Consider the following 26,642-nt stretch of genomic DNA (forward strand, 5'->3'; position numbering starts at 1 on the left):
CTCCAGTAACAACTAAATCAAATATTACGATAATCAGAGAAGCTAAAAAACAATTTTAACTAGTTTATTTTTTGGAAATATTTATTCAGCACGCCTTCATAAGGCTACTTATAGGTTATTGAAGAGCCAATTAAAGTCAACAACAACAGCAGCAGCATCTGCAACAGCTACACTAACTAATTACAAAATCAAAGTATAAAACATGAAATACAAAATTATTAAACAAGATGGCCTTAAATATAATAGTAGTAGCAGCGAAGAAAGGTAATAAGAAACCTTAACGCTCGTACTTTCTCATCTGAGAGTAAAAATTGATAATCGCAATAAGACAAAAATTCTTTACACAGTTCAAATAATTCCATTTACCAAAGTTGTCTATGGATGAGAAATTGGTATAAAAAGTGTGGGCATGCAATTCTAAAAAAGAGTGCATGCTCCCAATTTTCAAATGTCTAGGAAATTCAATTTAACTAAGGTTATGGTGATGAGGGAACAATAGACCATTTTACTGTTGTCTGCTCAGTGCCCTGGCCTTTGTATGGCAGCGAGGCTAGAGTTGACCTTGTTTTGATACAGACCTCACTGCTTTTGTCATGTAAATGCCCCTAGTTAGCATCAGAACAACTTGTTTTACACAACAAAAGCAGTGAGGTCTGTATCAAAACAAGATCAACTCTAGCCTCGCTGCACACAAAGGCCAGGTCACTGAGCAGACAACTGTAAAATGGTCTATTGCAAATGGATCAGGTCCAACACTACACCGACCCGCTACCTGTGCTGTTCCTCTCCCGATTTTTGCCTTTCACGAAAACGTTTCAGTTTTGGAACCGTTCAAACTGAACCCGCTCTGTGTGAATACCTAGACCAGTTCATTTTGGCAGCGGCCGTGCAATTTAGGCTATCTTCACCTAAGATTGGTCCAAAATGGATCAAACCCAAAACTGCCTAATGCACATTCTGAGCATGACTAACTGGTTGAAGTCGCTGATTCGCTCACGTTGATCAAGTAGTGGACCGGTTTTTGAACCTATGCTGATGTACTATGTTGATGAATTTTTTTAATGAGTTTGAAAAGCCTAATTTCCTGTCACGATACCTACTATATACAATGACAAGGAGACAGATGAAGATGATATGGAAAAGCATCTAAAATTATTACAAAGAGTACATTGTAAATAAAATAAATTATACACATGACTCGGGCTCAGTCATGATAGTTATTATTTTTAAGTGGATTGGATTAAAAAATCAGAGTGCAGCTCAAATATCCTAAAGTAATTAAATATATGTAATTATAATTCATCAAATATTTTTGCTCGCATGAGATTGTTCTAACTGAGTCACGTGACTGAATATAAACCAACTGGGGAACATTCCTCAATTTTAAGAAAAGATCTCGCGTGTTGCAAAAATACTTAAAAGTCACAATAGCCTCCATTTGACCTTATAATTAGGCTCGGATATTTGTCCTCTGACATTATCTGTTCCTCGAAGCTAACAGCTCACTTCCAGGAACAGAAAATGCTCGCAGACAAATATCTGAGCATATTTTCACGCCAAATGTAGGCCATTGCTTATTTACAATTTAAACTTTGGTCACTTTTAAATAAGAAGTTTTCGCATTCAATTCAAAATAATGTTTACCTGTAATTGGCTTGGAAATTCCTAACTTATCTAGGTTTACAATTACTTTTGTAAACATTACTGTCTATTTCTTCCCTTTTGCCCTTTTTCTATCAGAATTTTCCTAACATACGCCTTTTAACCAAGGTCGTCGAACCTCCACTAATGACCGTCTCTATAGAACAACCACCTCTCTACAACGGCCACCTCTACATAACGGCCATTTTTTTTTTTGTTCCGCTGACGGTCCATACCTCAGGACAACAATTCTACAAGGACCACCTCTCCACAACAGTAACGGCCACTAAAACGCGTCCCGACTGCCTAAATAACCTATCAACAACGGCCAGTTTAACAATAATTCACGAACGGTGTTAGACTACAAGTAGTCCCTCTTTCGCTTAGTCCGTCGTGCGCGACGCGAAAGAAAACTGCGAGAGAAAAATAGCCGCGCTATATGTGTTTTTTTTTCACAGTTTCTTTCGCGTCACGCACGACGAGACTAGGCGAAAGAGGGACTACTCGTAGTCTAGAACGGTGTATGCAAAACTCCATTTTTTATAGCAAAAGGTCAACGAAACTTAATCGGTACCGCGCCTCGTTGGTGTCTGTTTCTGTTTTATTTAAAGGACCTCAGTCATGCCATTTTTAGTTATTTTGGCCACGTGCAAAATTACCTCCAAATTAAAGGAAACCTGAAAATGATATTTTACTACGATAGAAAAACAGCACAGCGATATTAATAAACCATAAAGGAACAAGAGTGGTTAAGGATGGAGAAGATTGACACGGATTACAAACGACCAGCAATAAAAATTCAGGCTTAATTCTTCATCATGCGCAAACCTTGACGAAGCTCCTTTAATAGATATATACTTGATTGTGCTTTGTATTTATATACACACACAAAAAATCAGGTTTAATATTTCACCCTTACTTCCTCATAACGGTCACCTCTATTATCAATGGCCATTTTTCTCTGTCCCAAGGCAGCCGTTGTGGAGAGGTTCGACTGCTAAGTTATTAATTTAAATATAAACTAGTAATTGCTTGACTCAGCATCCATGCGACTACTTTACTTGGGCATTTATCATGTTGTCCAATGTGACATCAAAGTTGGCTTTCGTTTAAATTAAGTTGATCATAGTCATTTGTCGCTGATGGCTCCACATAGTCATAAGGTGGTACAGGGGGCTGCAAAGGAAAAGAGAATAACACGTCATTTTGCTAACCTCAAGCTGACCGATCGCTTCTTGTAATAAAATTGATTAGGATCCAGAGAAGTGAGAACCATAAACCCCTGTGAAACCAATTTTCGAAAATCTGCGAACTCCTTGAAATTTCTAAAAACGACCACATTAAAAAAAAAAAGAAAACATCTTCACAGCGAATGTCTCCGAGTAGTTGACAACGCGGGTGAACATTTTAAAGCAGTAATCCAAAGAACGAACGTGACAAGGACACGAAATTTATGGGAATATTACGGAATACACTAGCTACAATCTGAAAGCTAAAACAGTCGCTGACACGTGTGCGGTGTGTGATTTTGTAGGAATAACCAGGAATACCATATAAGGAAAAAAATAATTAACCTCTAAGAAACTCTGTACTAAGAATACAAAGTCGCCATAAGACAGGAGTACCTCAATACCGTCAAACCTCTTCATGTGTCCCTAATATTGACGTACTACATTACAGCGAGATTATATAAATTCTGGCTTGGTTGCAAAAAACAAAAAAACAAAAACAAAAACAAAACTGCCCGTATTATAGAGGTGTCTGAATGTCAGAGGCTCCACTGTACTGGTACTATGTCGATGATTGCTGGGTTGTTGGAGTTAGCCTAGCTCTGAAGTCAGTTTCAGAGCAGCTCACAGCCTACAGTCAGCATGTACTGTATTTCGCAACTTTCTCGTGCAATGGCAAAAAAGCAACGTTAAATGCTTGCCACTGATCAAACCACTTTACTTTGAAATATTATTGCTTGAATCCCCTTTCTTCTATTTCTGAGCATGCAGTGAGGTTTCCAAATAAATTGCGGTAAACAAACATGGAAAACATATTGTAATGAAACTGATATAGCGATTGCACGAGCTATGATGCGCGTGCTAAGATGTATAACGGTTCTAAGACTAAGAGACGGTTATATGGCGAGTACGGGATGCGCAATGTACTCATAATACAGCGTATATAAGGGACTCACGTTATGGAGTGGCCTGTGTGTGTTAGTAGACTTGCCATGTACAAGTAAGCTAAACGTTGAGAGTCGAGTAATTAAACCGTTGGCTGTTGGACTCCTTGACTGGAAGTTGTTGTCGCCCGCGCGCGTTACAATATATTAACCTGACAAAAACCAACCTTGCTGTCAATATGTGTACTCGGGCTTATAACACTTAAGAATTAAAAAGTATATATCAGAAAGCACCAAACTTAGGACGAATAAAGATCAATTGTAATATTATGAGACAATATCTACTTACTTGAAGTATTAAACGGTTCCTCAAGCGTATTCTTGGCAACACACCACGTCTATGAAGCCATTGTCTGAGGAGAAGATTACACACACAGTTTGGATGCATGCCTAATCCTTGGTCAACAGATTTACTGCGATACACTAGCTGAGAGGCTAGTGAATTATTTTTAACAATAGCATTATTAACTCTCGATATCTATCGCGTGATAGTTGACGAGGTCGCAATCACTGAGATAAAATAACACTGCTAAGGGAGCGAGTTAACAGATGTTCGATTGCCGTGCAATGAAGAACTGTCTTGAGACGTTGATTCAATAGGTCTCCATTCTTTAAAGCAACTGTCTATAAAAAAAAAAAACACCCATCACTTTAACTCAAAATATTATTCACAACCATTTACACATTCCCAGCTTTATGCTAAACGTTCTAATAGAGCAAAGCCTATATTGCTTTATAATGGTAATTGGACTGAGTGGAGTGCAATTTGGTCTGAAATCATACGCGTGATTTCAAAATCGAACGAGCGCGCAGCGCGAGTTCGATTTGAAATCACAAGTATGATTTCAGACCAAAATTGCACGACCCGAAGTTCAATTGCCACTTTATTATATCCATTTTGAAATCGCACAATTTTATCGCCTTAAATTTAGATTTTTGGTGTAGTTTCAGTAGCCGGTTTGTTAAAAAAAGCGGAACCGGAAACGCGTTTACGTCTCATTTAGTATGCAAAACGATGTCATGTGACGAAAACTTATTCGAGCATGACAAAGAAACAAGCAGTTCTGAAGTCAGAACGAAAATAGTGTACTTCAGGGATAAAAGTTCAATTCTCGTCGCCTGAATCAATTATGGAAGGCCTTCCTTTCTTCTGTGGTTGAGGCTGAGATTTTTCATTGTCTTTGGAGAAGGAATTTAGAGGTGCATATCCTGTGCAATTCTGCGATCGATTTCTTTTGAGTTGTGAAACTCCCTCGAGTGCACGATGCCCAGTGGATAGTACGTTTTTTCCTTTTAAATACCGTTCAATGGCATGATTTTGAGGGAGTCCAGCTCGTTATCATCTCCGTTTCTTTTTGTGACCTCGGCGTAGGACTCAATACTCAGGAACTTATCAAGTTCTTTCGGCTACATTTGTTTTAAGATATTTCCAAGATGGCGGGACTGGCACGGGCTTCGCAAGACGTTCATTCATTCGCTATTTTGTGCAGTGTGGCGTATTTTGACTATGTTTATTCACAGCGACAGAGTTGAGCTCTTTTGTTGCTTCGTTTGAAACTACCAGAAACCTGGAAACATCTACCTTCTTGAGATGGCTCTGAATTTGTTGTTGTGTGGTTTTCATTTGTTTATGTTTTACTGGACTCGGTATCATACGGATCTTGAGCAGATGTTGAAGAAAAATCGCCAAAATATTCATCAAAATGGACACTGAAAGTTGGAAACTTCCATTAAAGTAGGTCTTCAGCCTGAAGGAGCTCATAATCGTCATTCAGAAACTGTAATTAATTAAATTCGTCAATTCTTTTGGAAAAACACTACAATAACAACAAAGTTTTGGCAATAATAGTTGCAAAATTCTCCACAAAGTGGCCTTTTGCCTTTCATTTTCCTGAAATTTTATTGATTACTTTAAACTAATCTTGAAATCTGATTGGTTGTTTTGTTTTATTGCCCCATTCTCATTGGCTGAGAAAAAGATGCGATTTGGGGCAAAAAATAGTGCGATTCGTGAATAAATCGCACCACTGAGAGCCAATCAGATTGCAAGGATAACCAGTGATTTCAAAATGGATGTAATAAAGAACATAATCGCTCACAGGAGCCCATTCCCAGAAGCGACAAGATCTCTCTTTATGTCCAATGACCCCTCCTTGGATTTCCCAAGGTGGTCGCTTAAGAGAGATTCTTCCGTTAGTAATAAGAAAGCCACTCTTGACTACCAGCAGTATACTGACAAAAATACCTTCGTACCTTAGCAAGTATACTGCAACCGAAGCTGTTATAGATGCCACCACAACTGACACTGTGGTCAAAGCGATTTGTTTGCTGCTCAGTTTTCCTCCGTCCTTTGGTGGTGTTGAGTTATCTACATGAAAAATACACACATGCCGAGTAGTTACATATGAGTTTGTTACCAGGGATTCATTTTAAAACAAAATGGAAACACGAAAACAAACCCTGGCCCAGTATTCAAAACGTCATGTATTGTTTTCATCTTACATGCCACAAAAACATGAAGATTGAATATTTGTTCATTTAAAAAACAAAAACCTCCCTCAGAATACGTTTAACTGTACTCTCTTTCAAGAGCACCCCCACCATGTACCCATCTTTCCTAAAACGATGAGTAAAAGCTTGGGTCCACTTCTTTGCTCTTTTAATCATGTACTGCTTAGAATACAATTTAAACTCCATGAAGGTACGTCGCATTGTGTTCGCAAACTCATTAATGACTAATGAAATTTTAAAGGCTGCCGCACACTAGCCGATTTTTTGTCGTAGAACTGCAGATTTTTTGTCGGGGTCAAATCGGGTTAAAATTTGTCGGGCCATCTGCTTGCCGCACACTAGCCGATTTTTTGTCGCGACTGACCGCGTTCAGGCTTGGGGCTGAGTCATCCAAAATCAAGATGGCGCGTATTCACTGATGTGACTCTCCTGACATTTCTTAATTAGTTGAGGGGCGCGCGAGCCCCGACAAATTGTCTTGGTCCACTGCACACTAGCCGACAAGGCCCGACAAGACGTTTTGAGATCTAGCACTGTCAGATATCGCTCGAAAAGCCCCGATCTTCTCGCAGACTTGTCTGAATTCACCGCACACTAGCCGACAAGTGAAGATTTTTTGTCGGCCGACAAAAAATCGGCTACTGTGCAGCAGCCTTAAGAAGAGAAATCATGAACGTGACAGCGTTTACACGACCCGGTAACACGGAACAAAATCAGCCATGTTGGGGCAAAAGTTACACAGCGTGACTTCCAGGACAAGGCAGCTTGTACCAAAAGAGATTTTTATGATTTTATTTCTCCGTTTTCTCCTTAGCTCTAGTTTCCATTGAAAAGATATATCAAGATACTGTTTGACCACATTTCCAAACACCTCAAGGTTTCACAAAAATACTACGCTATGTGTCATATCGTTAACTCTCTTGTCGCTGATTAGAAATGCGGTCAAACATTTTCTTTCTATTGGATATTTTACTTTCTTAACCCACCTTGAAGTTCCTTAATTATGTACGGCTCACCACCTGCACTACAAAATTGTTCTTTGTTACACATCTTTATGAAGACATTGTAACTTTTGGCAGAATCAAGTCTTTGCAAAACTGCTCTATTTGATGTGGCATCCACATGATATTCACAGTCTGGAACAGAACCTTGGCTAACATGATGATAATTGCAGTAAACCACATGTTTACCAGGAGTGCCATGCCAGGAGGAATTGCGTGCCAACTGGAAGAAACGATAGCAAATAAGTATTATTAAGAGTTGAAATAGAGGATATTACATGGCCGCACGGAGATAAGAAATTTCTCTTCGAGTGTTGAAAAATATTTCACGAGTGAGCGCTGCGGACGATTGAAATATTTTTCAACACGAGTAGAGAAATTTCGTATTTCCAAGCGACCATGAAATTTTCTTTTTTATTAGATACAATTCTCACAGTACATAACGACGTTTTTGAAGATTTCCAACCATGGATGAGGTGCTTTATCATATCCAAACTGATCAAGGGTGGGGTAGGTGCTGTCAGCTGAAGCCAAAGGATGATGCTGAAAACACTTATCAAGACTTTCATTACTAAATTTATACTAGAGACAAATTATCCGATGCCGGATTTATATTAGGAGACATTGGTTTATCCAACTGATACGCCCTATCAGTCTGACATGGATAAATAGCCTAGGTATAAATCCGGTGTCTAGACGAATTAGGTGGCAAAATTGATCTTGAACTGATTCATCTGTCAGCACGACTTGCAGACATGCTGAGACGGATCAGCCCAAGACAAATTAATGAAGAGATTGTCTGTAGTTTACAAAAAGACAAGGCTATTAATACTGCTTCCTGTTTACATAGCTGAGGATCCCGTTAATTTAAAAAAGCAATTTTCAAGATTTTCAAGAAAACACCTCTATGTAGAGAAAGGTTAATGATATTGACAAACCAGATGCACAATGAGGTGAAATGAATTTTAAATCACATCCATTGGGATTTATTATAACCTGGGGCTTTACTCGTTGACAAATTCCTGCAGATAACTTCCAATTCATTTGAATTCATTCAGGTGTGTTCTTGTTATCCCCAAGGAATCAACAACAAGAAGAGTTTATCGCAGGTATGGCTTTTGCCAGGTTAGGACCGATGCTAGAAAAATAATTACGGATTATTAGTCTCAGACAAATAAATCGTCTCTAATGTAGATTTGGCCATTACTCTGGATACACAAATTAACAAATCAAATATTTTTTATCGTTATTATACAATGTTGGCTTGTAAGGGAAATATTAACCAAACTTTTTTAAGTCGTAAGTGGAACCAAGGAGTAGAGATTAGAGAGATTGTGGGAAGGCAGAAGAGAAGGAAAGTGGGAAAAAAGGAAACAGAGGGAAGTTAAGCGCAGACCTTACAAGACAGTCAGGCAGGGGGGGGGGGGGGGGGAAGGGACACCAAAGGATGTTAAACAGGTAGCTTACCAGACAGGCAGGCAGGCAGAACAGAAGAAGGGTGGGAAGAAACGAAACTGAAGGCATGGTGGGGGGTGGGAGAGGGGGGGAAATCCCTTAATGTAGGTATGTGCGGCCCCAAAGGGCTAGGTTTTCAGCATTTTTGTCAGAAATAGGGTATCAATTTCGGCCAACTTGGTCATAAATAGGGTATGGTTTTTGCACCCTAGTCTTGAACTGGGTATGCTTTTAAGAAGATTATAAACTACTTTCTCAGCAGTATCGATAAGACCATCAACAAAAGCCCTTCACAAATTATATTTACAACAATTTAACATTGGTCTAAACTAGGGAACTAATTATAAAGCAGGTCTGAACAGGGTATCAATTTTAGGGCCAGGTCATAAAAAGGCTATCAAATTTTTCGTCAGGTCATAAATACATGTATGGTAGGAAATATCACATATTTCGGTCATAAACAGGGCCGTTATCTTTTTGGGAAAGCGGGCCGCACACCCCTACCCAATTTTTCTGGCAGTACCCACCCCGGGACTGAAGGGTGCTAACCAGGGAGTTTGCCAGACAGGCAGGCAGGCGGATGAGAAGGAAGGTGGAAAAGTAAGTAGCTGACCACTCAGTAACAATGAAAAGCCATCGATTGTAATCATTTCTAGTACCTTTAAATAAAAAAATGTAATATATATTACAATTATTAAACTGTAGCTTCATTACCAGTGTTCCTATATAGGCAGTGTAATTTAAAAAGCTAATACACACCTCCCACTCTACCGTAACATTCCTCAGAGCAGTATTACCAGGGAAGATCGCTGACCAATCTCTTATCACCTTCGATGGAGTATCTGGTTCTAAAATTTAAATTGCAAAACAACTACAGAAATATTAACAATAAATTAAATTAATTACATTGTAATTGCAGTTTCTATGTTTTAACTGTACTATTTAAAAAGTATTTGCAATGTAAATAGTCATTTTCTTGCTCAAAAAAGAAAATCTTGTGAACCTTTTTGTATCAGCACATGACTGTATTTTAAAGGTCGGTTGCTGAATTATTGGACCATGCAAAATGCATCTGACAAGTTAACTAGCAATATTAATAACTTTGTGCTAGTACAAGAGGTTTTATTCATGTACACACATGTACAATGCAAGCCAAGCAAGCGGTTCAGAATTCGGAGTTAGTAAAGTAGTATTAAATATGCTTTCTAAAGCAAAACACCTTTGTCTGAAAGGAGTCTACTTACATCTCCAAGAGTTTAAACTGCACATACAAAAAAATAAACAATTTTGATCTAACATGCTTGTACAGCTGTATCAGCACAGAAGACATACCCCCAGCTGGTGTTTTCACAATGCATGGTCCTTGCACTTCACTTGGAGCACTCTTCTTTCCTTCTTCATTAACAAATCTGACTATTATGTAGACGTAATACTCCATAAATGCCTTCAATCGCTTGAGCAAGGTAACCTCTGTCAAGCTGTTTTTAATAGATATAACCTTGGTCTACAAGGGAAGAGTAACAAACAAAAGATCTTCATCAGGCTCCATGCATGCATATATATATGCATCTGTTTAACTTTAATTTACAGTATGCAGTTTCAACTACATGTAGTTGGTTTTTATCTAACTGATCAACTTATTTACTGTGAAACTCAAAAACCATATTTACAATAACTGCAGCAGAAGTTCTCTCGTGCTCATTGGCTGATTTTCATTGTCACTACGCGCACTGACACATGAATTTACAATTTATGTGATGTTGACGAAAGAAGCAGGAGCGGACAATTTGACAATTTGTTATAATTGTAAAAAACAAATTGACATTAGTTTTTCATGCATCTGTCCTGTAATGGACAATAAATTTTGTCATAAAATTGTCAAAGTGGTCTGCCGATCCACCCGGCTATCGCCTTGTGGATCCACAGCTACTCTGACAATGTTATGACAAAATTCAGGATCAATAACAGGACAGATGCAGGAAAAACAGGCATCAATTTATCAAAAAAATAAAAAATAAAAAACCAGAAATATTTAAGGAAATATCTTATTGTGTAGCAATGAAAAAGCCAATTAGACACTGACAAGGAAACCAAATAAAATTATTTGCAAACAGCAACTGTAATTATTTTGCGGTTGAGAGGTTTGCTCAAATTTCCTGACCTTTTTTGTGATTGGTCAGTACACGGCATGTCAGAATCAAACTAAAGTGTTCACGGTCTTTTGAGTTACGCTGTAAATTTTTCAGAAAGGTTGCTCAGAAGACTTAGGGTGAACTTCAGCCACCTTCAATAAACAATGCACCAAGGATGACAGTTGGCAGACTTTCAGTGCCTTTCTACTAACTTCAGTAAATTATCCTCTGAACATCTTCTGAAAACAATTTGCGCCAGTGAATATTATACACCCTTTGCCATGGTATCACCCCCTTAATTTGCTCTATACCTTGTTATGCTTCTTGCTCTTGAGCTAACACTTTCAAGAACTGCACTGATGTTAGCGAATCAGTATCAACGGAATAATTTTTCTAAGAGTATTTAACTATTACTGTGCAACTCAGGAAACCGTGAACAGTCCAGAAATAGCATATTAAACAAGACGAGTCTGAGGTTTGTTAACATTATTGAAGACCAGGTTTTATTATTACAAATTTGCAGAAAGGTTTCGGCAGGTTTCTTTCACAGGTCACAGGTCAAAGGTCACCAAAAATATGCCAAAATGTCATAAAACAGATGCATACAAGTGCGTCCCAAGTGCAACTATAACAGCTCTTTTCTGAAAAAAAAAAAAAAAAAAACACATAGGGGAAATCAGTTGTAGCACTGAAACAATAAAAAAAATGATCCAAAGAAAGCCAAGACTTACTTCTGTTGAAAACATAAATTGTCTGTAGCCTTTCAATATAATATGAAAACGCAAGAGGCTTACACTGATCCGTGAATTATGCATTTACTTACGCGTGATTTGTGAACCAACGACTTTTGCGGGAATAATTGTCCACTTTCTTGGGGGGATTTTAGCGTCATTAAAGCTCGTAAACTACACTAAACTAGATGTAAAACCTGCCCATTCCACGCGACTGAGAACTAACCACAATGACAGTGAACCAGGAGGACCAAGAATCTAGTCTGTCACGATGTGTCACACATGCACACGGCATTTCGAAGCATCAAAATGGAGGGTTCTGTATGTTTTGCGAAACGTGGATAGAATTTGTATTTTTATGTGACACATGATTTAGCCTTTGCATTTTTATGTGAAAAGTGATTTTTTCTGTTAACATGAAGCTGTTTTCGAATTTTTTGTGATGCGTGAAAAGGCCGATTACTTATGCGTGAAATTGTTTTCAGAGTAGGTATAGGGGTCCCTCTTGTTTCTGTTTAGTACATACTCGTTGTAAGGATTTCCAAAAAATTATGTATATAGAAATAAAACAGTTCAATTTGCTATCATAATGAATTATCTTATTACGATAAAATATATTAACACTACATGTCTGAAAGCTACATTTCAACCCATTTCGTACATATACCACCCTAGAAACTTTTTCATTAAAATTATAGAGTAAAACATTTTTAGTTAGGGTTTGTTGCATGGAAACATCGATAAACCTCTCGGGAATCTCGGTAATTGTTACATCGCAAAATTTACTGAGTGTTTTGATTGTGACCTGTGACCTGTGACCTGTGAAAGAAACCTGCCGTAAAGGTCTTTACAATATTTTCAGCTCCTAAACTTCAGGGTTATAGCCATGTAGCTAGATCAAAACAAGTCAACAGCTATATCAAGGCTAATAAGGCATGTATACAGAAGCAATGACAATACATGATGTAATTGTTGTGATTGACATTTCTCCATGATCATGTGATGTATTCGCTCTTTACTGAAATTAGTGTACATGTATGTTTGGATTCACTCATGGCTGGTCATTACAGTAATCAAACAGATCAAAGATCTAGTAACTCTCTAGAGGCTTTGATCCCCTCATTAATGTTAGGCTTTAAGTTCTTGATGTAGCCGCGAGAAATGCTAACTGCACCCATCCAATTGAAATAACAACAGTAATAATTATTGGTTTGAGGTTTTTTCACATGTATTGAACTTTACTGTGACTTGTCAGTACACAACTGACCTGTCAGAATCAAACTAAAGTGTTCATGGTTTTATCAGTTTCACAGTAAACCAAGAATAGTTTTTCATTTTTTAAAAAAACTTAGACCTCAGTGTCTCACTTCTAATCGACTAAAGCAAAAATAGCAGTAGAGTTACACTATGCAATACCAACAAACCTTGTTTTCCATTTCATTTCTTGCATGGTACAGTATTTTGTATTCCATCTTTGTGTATCTCCATGCAGCCCTTGCAGTCCAGCGGACTCTTAATTCATTCTGCTTATCAGTTGTGACAACATTGAAACTCAAAGGAGGCAAAGGGGTAGCTTAAAGTTAGAAAAAGTCAAAAACAAAAACGTTAGATTGAATTAATTCAAAAACAACAAAATATAAATTTTATAACACATGTAGCGGGCAGACAGGGAAATATTGACCAGGAGAGCACAGAGCGTAATACATATTAGTGCAATGCATGACAACAACACAAAGTGCAAGCTGCGTCACAATTATTAGTGTTTTACACGGTCTGAGATTTATTATTTGTAATCCAACTTACAAGTGTTCATGAATACATTTAATTGGACAGGCACATTTTCAAGCGGCAGCCTGCAGTGAGTATACAGGCCGTGTAGTTCTAAATTTGTGGATCCATAAGGGTTTTCCTCACCCAGTGGCCGGTACAGTCAACAAAGCAACCAAAGTGTTGAGGATGGGGGAGGGGTGATGAGAGGGGACATGCACTGCAGAATGGAGGGTAGGGTGCATTACTACAATTTGGCCACACGGATTGGAGCTGGTCAGCTACACATGTACCATGCAATCTTCTGTGGTCAATTCTACCTTAACTATGGCTGAGGATAGGGAGAGGAGGGACAGGAGCACATGGGAGGGGACCTAAAGGAAACATCTTGGGAGAGAAAGGCTATATTGAAAAAAACATGAATATCCATTTGAAATATTGTACAAGTCAATAAAAACTCTATCTTTACTGCATTTCCACTTGTAAGTAAACAGCCCTCAGTGACCATTTAAGGAGCACACTTTTCAAATCAAAGACATGATCAGTTCTACTGATGCAAGTTCAAATCCTTCAACTAATTGTTTCATATCTTCAACAAACATACAAATGAATGTATTTTACCATGACTATGATTTTCATGGTTAGTGCAGAAATCAATATACTTAAGAGCTTCTGCCTGAGAGACCGGGGCAGACTTGGAAATGAAGGTCGGCCGATTTCGCTTAAAATCGGTACACAAAGTCGTTATGTGGACTTATGTAATATGCCAAAGTTTCAGGTTCAACGACCTTCTTCTAGCCGAGTTCTGGATATCAGCCCCTCAGGGGTCCCCAGAGGCAGATTTTTAGTGTCATTTTGGCCACTTTTCAATCTCTCTTTTAGCATATGGGAAGCAACCGGAAATGGCCTGTTTTTCAGACCGCATATTTTCCATGCCCACGTTTTATATCGTGAAGTCTTAGTATCCCTGCAAAGTTCAGCCCTTAGTTTAGTAATACCAAGAAAAAAATACTAAGGTTGAGGCTTTTTTACTACAAAACACTTTTAGAGAAATTACCTACTACGCACCTCCTGTCAAACTCTTAATTACTTTTTAAAAGAGATTTTTAGACACAAGCTGCACAATTAACAAACAATCAATGATCCCAAAGTAAATGATTTAAAGGAAATATATATTTTCAAACCATAAACTACAAATTAATTTTCCTACTGACGGATTTGAAACTAAATTTTATGTACCATTTGAACCCTGTACCCAGGGGACTGGAAGGTGAGGGGAATCTTTATACGTTGATCACAAGAAAAGTAATCAAAATACAATGAAACAAGTTGTTTACTGAGTGTATAAGTTAGGTGGGAAAAGCTCAGAAAAAAAAACCCTTATTGATGGGTCTCTGCCTTGTTTCCATGGCAGCCTTGCTTTGTCAGGCATAATTACCCTAAGTTTGACTTTTCTCATCTAATTCTCTGTTTTTTATTGACGTTTTCAAGGTTTCTTGGTAAAAACATGGGTTTTTGCACCTTTTAATTCCTTTAGTACCCTATCTCTTCTCTTTTAATTTTGTTATAATTGGCAAAAATGATATTTTGATTTCATGGAATAGTCATGAAATCCAGACTGGTGGATTCAATATTACGGATGTTTTGAAATTTATGACATTCTAACGTCACATGCCTTCATAGCTGACTATTCACCATGGTTAGAATTTTAAGCCGTGAGTTTTTTCCTCCTTCCCCCTGCCAGAAGATCACAAATACCCTATGTGACTACCCCTGCGAAATGAATTCCCAGTAGTCTGGGAATTCCTAGGAATTCCTAGGAATTCCTAGGAATTCCAAATTATTCCAAGACATGCAAATTATGCTTTATCCAAGACCTTGGAATTTCTGGGAATATTTGGGAATAGTGGAAGTATGACTGGGAATTATTGGGAATTCCTGGGAATTCCAAGTTATTCCAAGCCATGTAAATTATGCTTAATCCAAGACCTTGGAATTTCTGGGAATATTTGGGAATAGTGAAAAGTATGACTGGGAATTATTGGGAATTCCTAGGAACTCCTATTACTTCCCAGACTGTTTTAAAAAATGTATTTGGAATATCTAGGAGTTTTTGGGAATAGCTAAATCACATGAAATATTGCTGGAAATTTCTATAAATTTCCCAAAATGTCAAAATTAAAGATGAACTCAGTGCATGAATCAGTTTCTGTGAATTAGTAAAAATCAACACGATCATTTCTCTGTAGTTCCATACCTTTTTATTGTTGTCAAGCTCCAAGATAATTATTTCCAGACAAATGTACATTAATTCCAGTTTAAGTCTGACAACTCAACATAAAACTATAGCACTGATAATATTGCTTTTTAGATCCAACATGATTTGTTAGTGTATATGTGCCTGTATGGACCCATAAATCAAACACACAGAGTTTAACTGATAGAAAAATAGATGCTCTTAGATTTGATAAATAGATTAAGCAAAAAATTCTGTCATCATAAATGAATATATATTATTTACAATTTCAATAAAACCAAAAGTATATATATGCACGTATATATTTAATATAATTGTAGATTCACACACATACCCATCACAGCCCACTGTTGAACAATTTTTGACTTGATCCTGTATGACTTTAGGAAAAAGAGGAAGACATCTCTCACAGATGTCATAAATGAAAAGCTCACAGTTTCCACACACTTGCTGTACATTTGTAAAACTGTACTGTGACATTCTCTGGACAAATTACCGGTAGTTTCATTTAAACAAGGATATCTTTAGCAGCCTCTCATTGTCATACAATGTCTTGAAATTAAGGCCAGAATAGCCATACAGGCATATTCTTTGGCAGAAAATTTTTTTTCTTGGGAACCATTAGTTTCACTTTCATCAGGGGAGTCCAGTGAATGGTCATCAGTGTCAGAGTTCTCAATTTCTTCAGAGGAGTCGGAACTGAAACTTCAACATCATTATCTGAATCACTGTCTGTGGACAAATCTGAGTTGTTGTGTATTACATCAATTGGTATTTTTGTAGTCTTTTCAGGTATTGGCAACTCAATTTTATCTAATGCTTCTGTGAAACTTCAATTCTTGCATAAAGGTTCACTCCATAATCCATCAAAGTCATCCACAACATTTTTGCCAACAGCCATCTCACTCAGGTGAGCCGAAAACTGTGAGGTGTTCTGTTCATGGTGTTGGAAATGATATCCAGGAAAAAGGGATGCAAGAGAGGGAGATGACGTCAACTGGCCTGTGAAGACTGCTTTAAGCGATTTATGTGGTCGAATCTTGTAGATTTTGGTATGGGTATAGTGGGATCATCAATATGTTTCTTGTATTTCCTTGTCCTCGCAGTCACTTTAATTCATGACACAACAAAATCAAAAGAATCAAAAAGATTATGAGTTAGTGGGAAACAAATAAATAACTGACATAAATAAATGACAATGCAAATAAAAAAAACCTACATCTTGATGTATTGAAAAGACTATAGATCTCATATCATGCTAATCCTTATAAATAATTCAAAGGAAAAAATGACAAGCATCGCAAATTTATACTTGCTGCATTGTGCTGACTGGGTGTTGAAATAGATTTGGTGGACTAATACAACAAGCTTAAGCTCATTTCGCAGAATTTATCTCGTTTCCTCAGGTCGATCTGAAACCTTTTAGGTGAATTTCGGCTTTTGGGGTTTTTAAAGAGCACACAATGCATTGCTTAGTTTGATTTATAATTTACAATTATAGGTTATCATAACAGAAAATCCCTATAAAATTGGATTCCTTACCTTTGCAGTGAACTTGATTCAAGTGCCTCATGATCCTTTATCTTGACAACCGTCGGGAACAGATCAACCAGTTAAAGTACGTTTCATTTTCCTCCTTGATTTATTCGTAAAAAGTTTGTGTAGTTTTTTCCTTTTGAAGCAAGACCCATCTTTCAAAAGACCACCAAAACAGCGTGGAAAGGGAAACAGACTTGCCATCGAAAGCGACTGGTCTGGCAACCTCGTTGCCAGTCTCTCTCTCCTTCTTCTCCCGTTTCCATTCTCTCCTCAACTGATCAACTGAACCAATCACAGCACGCGAATTTTCACGTGACTATCCTCGTGACTGAACGTGACAAAGATCGCGTTATTAATTCTCTTTTGGCGCCCATCTTTGAATTCAGCGTTAACGGCTGATCGCTCGTGCGTTTTAGTAGATTTCACTTCCAAAATTTTATCAGAATGGTTTTCGCTGCGGTCCTCTGACCAGAAGAAAACAGCGTGAGTGTCATTAACGAGAAACAAGTTATTCTTGGCGAAGATTTGGAGTTAAAAGAAAGTCTTACTGTGGATGTTTCAACGGGGAAGAATTCAAAGGACAGATTAGCCGTATACAAAATTATTTGGTGAGTAATCGAATTCAAGTAACCTTATATTATACAAAGTAAATTCTTGTATTTAGACAAAAGCTTTTGAATGAACTTTATCATCACGAATCATACACGAGTGGATCACTCAGTCATGGCATGAAATGAATTCTGGCTAAAGCAAAGTTGAAACAATTTAGGTTGCCCAGTGTGCGTGCCTAAACAATTTGATTTGCGAGTAACAAGTTTCTCTCGCCTCACTTGTTCAAACGAAATAAATATAGCAGTTCTCTCTGATCCCAGTCAAAGTTCTTGACAAAAACTCCAACGAGGCAGCCAGTGTGCATGAGTTTGATATGTCTCCTGTGTGTTTCAGCCTGACTGTATGGCAATCCGTGTTGATCTTCAATTTTTGTCCATCCGTATATTCTTTTGTGTTTACTCTATTATTTAAATGTTCCTTAAATGTTTTAAGTGTCTTTTTTAGTATTTCTAATGTCTAAATTTGGCTAAAAACCGTGATATACACAGTGTATCCTCCAATTCAAGAGTTGTTGATACACTTATAGAGGAAGGAAAACCTTGATTTAATCTACTGTAAGCTCAAGATTTATGTAACATATTTATCAATAGTATACAAGCACCTTCCATTATCAAGTCTTCTCTTTTAACATTTCAACCAGCTTACAGTCAGGTCTTAATTAGCTGCGTGTATTAAACTGTGAGCACATAAATATTTGGATCTCAGTCTTACAGTACCTCATATATATCGCAATGTACTGTATTTTTTTTAATTTTGTTTTAGGTGTCATACAACAAAGATGAAGATGAAGAGGCCAGCTGTTGACAGCGTAATTAGAGGGCAACAAAAGAAGCTGCGGAAACAAAAGAAATAACTGAACAGCAGCTAAGTTTGCCCAAACTCAGCCTTTTTTAATTTTAAGGATTGTTTCAGTTTTGTTCTTATAATTGATTCCTTACATTCATGAAAATCCAGATTTGTTCCACATAATAACAATAATTTAAGCTAAAATCTTGTGTATGGAAAATTGTTGGATTTGTAAACCAAAAAAGTAAGTAAATTATCTGAAAAAGTTCTCTTTTTATCAAACATGTAAAAGTTTGACCTTCATATCTGTTTTCAGTTTTACTTTTAATTCTTGGTGTAATAAAAAAGAAACAGGATAATTATTCTAATGACTTATGTTTAAATTCATGAAAGCCAATGTAATAAACCATTGATTTAAAGCCTGTTTGATGTGGTATCAGTGACTTTATTTGTTATTTTAATGCTGGGCATTAATCATCAAAATTTTGTCTGGCCTACAAATGATACAAAATTCCCAGTTTTTCTCAGATTTTCCAAAAAATTCCAACCTATTCTCAAAAAATCCTACAAATTCCAAGTTATTCCCAGAAATTCCTAGGAATTTTTGAGAATTTTAAGGAATTTTCAAGGTGAGTATATTTCAGTTGGAATTCCTAGGAATTCCTAGGAATTCCAAGTTAGCTCTATGTAAACTTGGAATTCTAGGAATTCCGAGTCCAAATTACCGTGAAAATTCACACCTTAGATTCCTAGGAATTCCTAGGAATTCTTAGGAATTCCTAGGAATTTTTTCCTAGGAATTCTTAGGAAATTCCTAGGAATTCCTAGGAATTCTTAAAGTTATCTCACAAGGGTAGTGGTACCCAAATTTCCGACTTAATTGTGACGCACCTAAAGATGCTTTCCTTCAAGCTTCCGTCCACCTCCTCTTTGGTATCGATTCTAAATAAGAATACCAGCGTTACGATAGAGATTGCAAGTAAGTAAGTCTCGTGATACAATAGAGGGCCAAATTACTTCCCATTTTTGCCAGGAGATTACATTGTTTGAGCATGATACACGAAGCTCTCTGCTGTGATTTAATATTGGGCATGTGAAACTACTTAATTCATCTCCAAGCCCTTTTGACTTTTCAAGTGAAACAACATCCAATATGGCGTCGAAAATGTTAGAAATTGATTTGTGGGTGGGTAGACAACTTATTTTAGAGATATTTTGTTCAAATGTGTATGCAGATGATGATGGAACAACAATCCTTGAACCAATGGAACGAATTAAAGACATTAAAGTGTGTAAAAAAATCCTTGAACGTGCAAAATAAATTTGTCTAATGAACATGCATGCAGTCACTCTACCCTTGGATACTTATGGATGCAATAGGTATTACAATGCCGAACACCTGAAATATGCTATCTGAAATGTCAGCAGTAACCTTCTTTGATTTCTTCAATTTCTTTATTCTTGATGGAAAGGGTGCTGACATTCTATACAAAACTGGCAACTGCCTAGCACATAGCACAGTAGCAGCCTGGACTCCGGATCGAGCGCTCCTGGTTACTAGGGTGTTGTCATGTCGTCTTGGAAAAGCCAATTTTCTTTCACAGTGTCTCTCTCCACCCAGATGTATAAATGAAAGCCGGTGATTATCATCCTGTCCAGGGAAGAGGAGCAATAACCAATTTAAGCTCCAGCAGGCATGACGCACTGGACTTTGTGATGACTTACCACACTACCTACACCAAGCATACTGGTCGTCCTTGGGATTATCGCTTCTTATTATGGAAATCGGAGTTAAGGGCCAGCAATCCTACAACTAGGGTGCTATAAGCAGTAGTCTTTGAAAGAAAATCCACTTCTCCCCTGCCCTATCTTTGGATATATGCAGTACACTGACTTAGTCTGGACCTGTGTGCAATGAGAAAGCAACAAAAGGAAAATCCCGATAGAGAAAGGGAAAGTGTGCCAATGAGTAATTTTCTGGTAATTTAGTCAGACATTCAGCGACTTGGTGGGGAAAACAGACCATCTTGGACTTCCTCAATTTATAATACCTAGGCCGTTTGCACTGGGGGACTGTGTATGAATAAATATTCTGTAACATATCCATTTGTTCTTCAGGTTCTCATGCAAGTTCTATACTTAATCATTCTCTGTAGTATCAAGGAGACAAATCTAGATGAGAAAAAACTGAACTTCAAGACAATCATAGCCAGCAAACTTCAGATAAGTTGGCGTGTGATGAACTTGTCACGTATGGTATGAATCAACCTGAATTTTCATTACTTGCAACGATCCACTCACGATCAATTTATTGCCGGGGCTAAGGTTTTTAATGTTGCTTCACTTTTAAGGGATTATAAGAAAGGGGCATGCCTCTAAATCTGTAGCCAGGTAATCATTCATAGTAAGTAAATTTATGTAGACACCTTGCATATAGACTGGAATAGTGAGACTGCATTTAATTTTACAATTTATAAGCTATCAATATATTCGAAATTTCCTTAAGGTTCAAAGCGATTTTCAAGTAGTGTCATGAGACACGTGATTGCATTTAGAATGACTGATAAGTTGTTTTTCTTCAGAAAAGAAGTCCAGCGACTCCATTATGCGTAATTTTCAAGACTTCTTCCACAAAATTTATAACCGCTGCCAGACCAAAATCTGATCGGCCCTAAAAAAATCACATGAAAATATCTGATTAACGGTAAGTCTTTTCAGTTAAAATTAACTTCATGATCAGAGTCTCTAATTCACAAATTAGGAGAAAAAAAAGGTATTAATTGAAATCAAATGGCTCATTTTTACAGACACGCTTTGTTGAAACTTCAACCGGAAGTGGCCTGGTTAGTCATCTTCTTGTAAGTTTTTCGTAGTGAAAAAGCCTCAACCTTACTATTTTTTTCTTGGTATTACTAAACTAAGGGCTGAAGTTTGCAGGGATACTAAGACTTCACAATATAAAACATGGGCATGGAAAATATGCGGTCTGAAAAACAGGCCATTTCCGGTTGCTTCCCATATGCTTCAAATAAGACCAAGTTGTGATCACAGTCACAGGCTAACAAAAAATTCCTGTGAGCTAATGTTTTTACCCATAGAAGCCTAAGGATAGGGCATTACAATTATGATTTTGGTTTTGTCTGAAATTAATTGTATGTTGCTAAAAGAGAGATTGAAAAGTGGCCAAAATGACACTAAAAATCTGCCTCTGGGATAGATGAATTGACCCAGTGTGTACTGAATGTTGTGCATGACTACCTTAAGACAATTGGAAAGTCAAGACACTTTAAAAGTACTGATAGGAATTCATACCCAAAATATCAAGGATCATAACTTTCAGAACTTGATTATTACCACTGAAGGCAATATGTACATGTGCGGCACACCCAACAACATCAGATCCCAACACATGATGCATTACCTGAATACACTGGAATGATGGGCATATATCGCCAGCTTGTCGCACTTCCAACAGCATTTTCAGCAACCACAGACACTGTATAGTTACAGCTTTTCTCACATGGGGAAACAAAATCTTTACTATACTGTAGCACACATAAGAAATCTTTATCTATACTCAGAACATTCATAGGTCGGCAATCTGGGTTACTGCTCCAATTACAGACACCATTATTTGTAGCGAAGGAGTCATTCAAACACAGCTTGACAGAGTAATTAACAGGCAAACCTCCAGTAACGCTTGATGCTGACCAAAACACACGATACTCTCTCTCAAGGTCCATGGCACCCACAACACTGTATCTTAAATTACGTGGAGGACTAGGTAGATCTGAAGAGAAAAAAGGAAACATTTACCAGGATTTGCTTCATAAAGGAAACTAAGAGCTTTAATTTGAAGCTACTCAAAAAGTCTTATTAATATACTGTAAATATTTTGAATGCTTAAAAATTTCAGACAGTTTAAGTTAAATCATCCGAAACTTTTTGAAAGTAAATGTACTTAAGGCTTTTCACACAGGAGGGTCCAAACTTAATTGAAATCAAAACTCTTAATTCAGTTACCTGCCACTATAAGAGATATGTTAACTCCTTGTGACATGTTACCAAGTTTTGGGCCACACCAGTAAATTCCATTGTTTTTGCTGCTTGTACTTGATAATGTCAGTTGTACTGTGGCAGTATCAACATGCTGTACTTCACCAAATAACCATTTCTTGTTATGTTGCCATGTTAAATTCAATGCCTGCGTATAATTTCCCACTGAAACAGTGCAGTTTAAAACAAATGTAGAGTCCCTCAATGAATGGTACAAATTGCTGGGCCTTTCTGGTTGAAGTTTAAAATCCAAAACTGAAATTAAAAATGAAAAGAATCTTCTTTTGGTATCAAATGATAATTTATTACTTATGCTTTAATTGTAAATATTTCAAATACACTTGTCGTATTTAGCATTATTTATAATATTTACCTTGTACTGTTCCAGAAAATATCTCTACCCCATTCTCTGGAGGGTCTCAATATCCATACCCTTCCCACAGAAAGCTTTTTGGTTTAAACCACCACCCCCCCCCCCCCCCCCGCCCCCCAGCCAATGCCTCTGGAAATTCTAGTTTTGGTTTACTTTGAATTCCTTTAGAAATTTTGGCCTTTGACACCTCCCCCTCCCCTGTGAAATTTCCACAAACCCTATTTGGAGTGGGTCATTGGATATTTTCTGGAAGCACACCTTAGGACTCAGTCCTCAGTCATAGGGAAACTAGGCATTTACATACTCAATGTTACAAATCTTACAATTCCCCTAAGCTATGACTGCAGGAACAATTAAGGACTCATTTGAGTGTCCCCCCCGCCCTCCCCCCGTCATATTACTTGTGCCTTGAAAATCATGCAAAGTTTGCATCTCTGGTAAGAGAGCTTTTAGCATCTCACGATTTCCAGCTTAAAACAATTCTCACAAAGTGTTTTCTCAAACCATTTTTTTTTCTTTTTTCTTTGAAAAGTGAAAACACATTCTCGGGTATGTCCAAGCATATGACAAAAAGGTTACCTTGCCTGACATCGAAATCAGCCTTCGCAATGACTAAGATGTATTTCCTGCAAAATATTAATCATCTATTTCCTTCTCATCTGCCCATGTTTCCTTTCTAGCCTAGTTGTATTTATTAAATCTTCATCTCTTTGTGTGCAGTCCACACAACCAAAAAACCCTTACACAAGAGAGGGCATAGGGAGGGGAGGTGAATGGTAAATGCGAGACTTGGTGAGAAGGTGAGACTAACATTTTTCTTTGCAAGCCTAAGCCAAGTGGAGTGTTAACTGGGACATTCTTCTGACTATCTGACTACTGAACGCACTACATTAAACATATGGTGTGTTTTTCTACTGTTGCAGTATCAAACAAAATTAACAAAATGAAAAAAAAAAAATTAAATGTCAATTTTATACTGGAATGACAATTTAATCTCAGACTTGCACTAAACTGAGCTTGAGAGGATTTGAGTACAGGGTCTTTTGGTGGTAAAACATATATAAGCTTTAGTTAATTCATAAATCATTAACTTAAGTTTATATTGTGTTTCACTTGAGATGCACAAGTTCCCAAAACTTATTAGGAAACTAAGTTAAAGACAAACAAGTGAACTCAGTTCCGTAGCATTCAAACGTGGACGCAGCACATTCTAGCCCGTTAGTGAGCTGAATTTTACGACATACGTAGTTAAAAGATATGAAGATTAAGTTCTTAAGTTAAACTCGAGTTACAAACATCACTGAAGCGGTCAGTCAAATAAATACAAAAAGCTTACATAAAACTTCACATTGAAACTTACCACTTGATAAGGATCCATCAACAGTAGCCAGCAGAGATGAAAACAGTACCAACAGGACGAGTACAAGAAAATGCGATTTCCTCTTCTGATTTAACATCGATCTCAGTCGGCACGCACAATCAGCACATCATTAAACATGCCTGAACGCATAAATTTTTAATCTTTCGCTGTCTTTTAGGAAGACTCATGAACGCAGATGTTCTTCGCTTCGACTGATGAAAATCTTCACCGGTTCTTCACATGTTGGATTATTTTTCTTTTCCTCTCCACCTCAACTGAATAAAAAAGACTATAAAGCTGATTTAGGTCCACCATAGTTACTTTCTAAATCTCGTGATCATGGTTGCTTGGAACGAGCGTCAAGTATGCATTATTCTACTGTCCTGAACCACTTCATAGCGAGGACTGCGAACTACTCCCACACTTTGGTTATTTAGTTTGTTTTTAGTTTGTTTGATATTTGTTTTTGTTTTGTTTGTGTTTGTTTCTCTATTTTTGCTTGTTTTTGTTTGTTTTTGTTTTTGTTTTGTTTTGGGGAGGTGGGGGGAGGGGTTAAAACAATAGCGTGGGACAGGAGCATATCACATGTGCTCCTGTTTGACACAGTTCTGGTGCAGCGTTAAATGACTTGTCTGACCACAGGGGACCCGAACACTGCATTAAAAATAAAATTAAAAAAAATAAATGCCGTGTTTTTTACCAGTGTTTCTGTATCTTTTTGAGTCCTTTAAAAGGGCTTTGAATAAAATCAAAAAAGTTTACATTTCGGATATCGTCATTAACTCGTCGAGGAAGAGATTCCCACATGTAATCGGAACGTCACATTTACAAAGTGGGGAAATATGCTGGTCAGAAAACACATGACCCACCCCTTCCATTTGGCACAAAACTGACTGACCCACCCCTAAATGTAGGTTGAAAAACACATGACCCACCCCCTACAAAACATGACAGTTTTGGTTGCCTAATCCAACGAAATCACATTTTGTGTAGGAGATTGTGGTACCATTTACGTTTTAGATTTATTTCTCGACAATAATACAAAATCTTCTAAAAACTGAATATTGTCTTCCTTGACTCTTGCAACCTTCCGCCCTCATGATGGCGGCCGGGTTACGTTTGATCTTAAAGCTAAAAAGAACAAGCAGCTGACCTAACTCCAAAGGCAGGGAAGCCTGATGGAGTGGTTGCTACTCTCAGCGAGGAAAACGAAGAAAAATCGATTTGCCAGAAGAGCTTAACCGTTGATGTTTATGACGGAGGACGGGTTACCCATGGCCTCACAGAACAAGCAGCTGACCCAAACTCCAAAGGCAGCGAAGCCTGATGAAATGGTTGCTACTCTCAGCGAGGAAAACGAAGAATACTTGATATGCCAGGAGAGCTTGACCGTTGATGTTTATGAGGGAGGATGGGTTACCCATGGCCTCACAGAACAAGCAGCTGACCCAAACTCCAAAGGCGGCGAAGCCTGATGAAATGGTTGCTACTCTCAGAGAGGATAACGAAGAATACTTGATATGCCAGAAGAGCTTGACCGTTGATGTTTATGAGGGAGGACGGATTACCCATGGCCTCACAGAACAAGCAGCTGACCCAAACTCCAAAGGCAGCGAAGCCTGATGAAATGGTTGCTACTCTCAGCAAGGAAAATGAAGAATACTTGATATGCCAGAAGAGCTTGACCGTTGATGTTCATGAGGGAGGGCGGTTTACCCATGGACTCACAGAACAAGAATTTAACCCATCTCCAGAGGAAGGGAAGCATATTATATTGTGAGCAGCCAAGGGATGTCGAGGACACTTGGCTGTAACTGGAAGAATGATGGCTTAGTCAGTGGACAAACATGAACGAACTCATAAACTGGACTTCGATTTCTGCCTGATCGTAATTTAAACTAAATAACTGTATTCTTGAGTTTCTATGTTTTGCGCCTATTACGGTATTTATATATATGAAATAAGAAAATAAAACAGAAGCTTTAAAGGTGACGACAATTAGTGACGTAACGTTCTAGAAAATTGTATGATTAAGAATAAAGGCAATATACAGTCAGGAGCAATTTGTAGACTGCTCAGTTTAATACCTCGCTGCATTTACTTAAATTTGTGTATTATAGAGGCATATTCAGCTTTTCGATAATTTGCTTTATTTGCTCATAATCGCCATTCAAGTTCAAGTTTTTATTATAGTTATATGTATTTAGTTTTGGAAAATAGCGTGGTAATCGTTTGAATCCGTTTTTAA

The 26,642-nt window shown here is 37.6% G+C and overlaps 1 protein-coding gene and 2 long non-coding RNA genes across 6 annotated transcripts in view; 2 read left to right on the forward strand and 1 right to left on the reverse strand.

Annotated features, from left to right (window-relative positions):
- The window catches only part of LOC149098842 (uncharacterized), a 176,026-nt gene that overhangs the window by 79,751 nt on the left and 69,633 nt on the right, over positions 1 to 26,642 (forward strand). The window lies entirely within an intron of this gene.
- Positions 793 to 24,760, reverse strand: LOC149098849 (uncharacterized). Of its 4 annotated transcripts, none has more exons than XM_089277032.1 (10): positions 24,395 to 24,759; positions 22,629 to 22,916; positions 22,027 to 22,395; positions 13,069 to 13,217; positions 10,114 to 10,285; positions 9,541 to 9,629; positions 7,312 to 7,549; positions 6,068 to 6,182; positions 4,104 to 4,167; positions 793 to 2,817 (listed from the first exon to the last, which is right to left on the reverse strand). In XM_089277032.1, the coding sequence occupies exons 1-10, from the start codon at positions 24,489 to 24,491 to the stop codon at positions 2,734 to 2,736; spliced, it is 1,665 nt and encodes a 554-aa protein (XP_089133158.1). In that variant the 5' UTR covers positions 24,492 to 24,759; the 3' UTR covers positions 793 to 2,733. The 4 variants fall into 4 exon arrangements, with proteins under 4 accessions (XP_089133158.1, XP_089133161.1, XP_089133159.1 ...); XM_089277035.1 differs by lacking the exon at positions 24,395 to 24,759 and adding an exon at positions 23,614 to 23,652; XM_089277033.1 differs by lacking the exon at positions 6,068 to 6,182 and having other exon boundaries at positions 24,395 to 24,760.
- LOC149098850 (uncharacterized) lies at positions 15,186 to 19,027 on the forward strand. Its single transcript, XR_016203495.1, has 2 exons — positions 15,186 to 17,815; positions 18,582 to 19,027. It is a non-coding gene; the product is annotated as an uncharacterized LOC149098850 (long non-coding RNA).

The sequence above is a fragment of the Orbicella faveolata genome, unplaced genomic scaffold, assembly GCF_042242905.1.
Source record: "Orbicella faveolata isolate gen_17 unplaced genomic scaffold, um_ofav_v1 contig_46, whole genome shotgun sequence".
NCBI classification, from domain to species: Eukaryota; Metazoa; Cnidaria; class Anthozoa; order Scleractinia; family Merulinidae; genus Orbicella; species Orbicella faveolata.

Bases quoted from the DNA above. Each gene is read 5' to 3' on its own strand.
- LOC149098849 (XM_089277032.1), bottom strand. From the start codon at position 24,491: ATGTTAAATCAGAAGAGGAAATCGCATTTTCTTGTACTCGTCCTGTTG. The intron at 9,630-10,113 runs GTATGTCTTCTG...TTTAAATTTTAG, and splicing joins TGTGAAAACACCAGCTGGGG to AACCAGATACTCCATCGAAG. The intron at 7,550-9,540 runs GTGTGTATTAGC...CGTTTCTTCCAG, and splicing joins ATGTTACGGTAGAGTGGGAG to TTGGCACGCAATTCCTCCTG.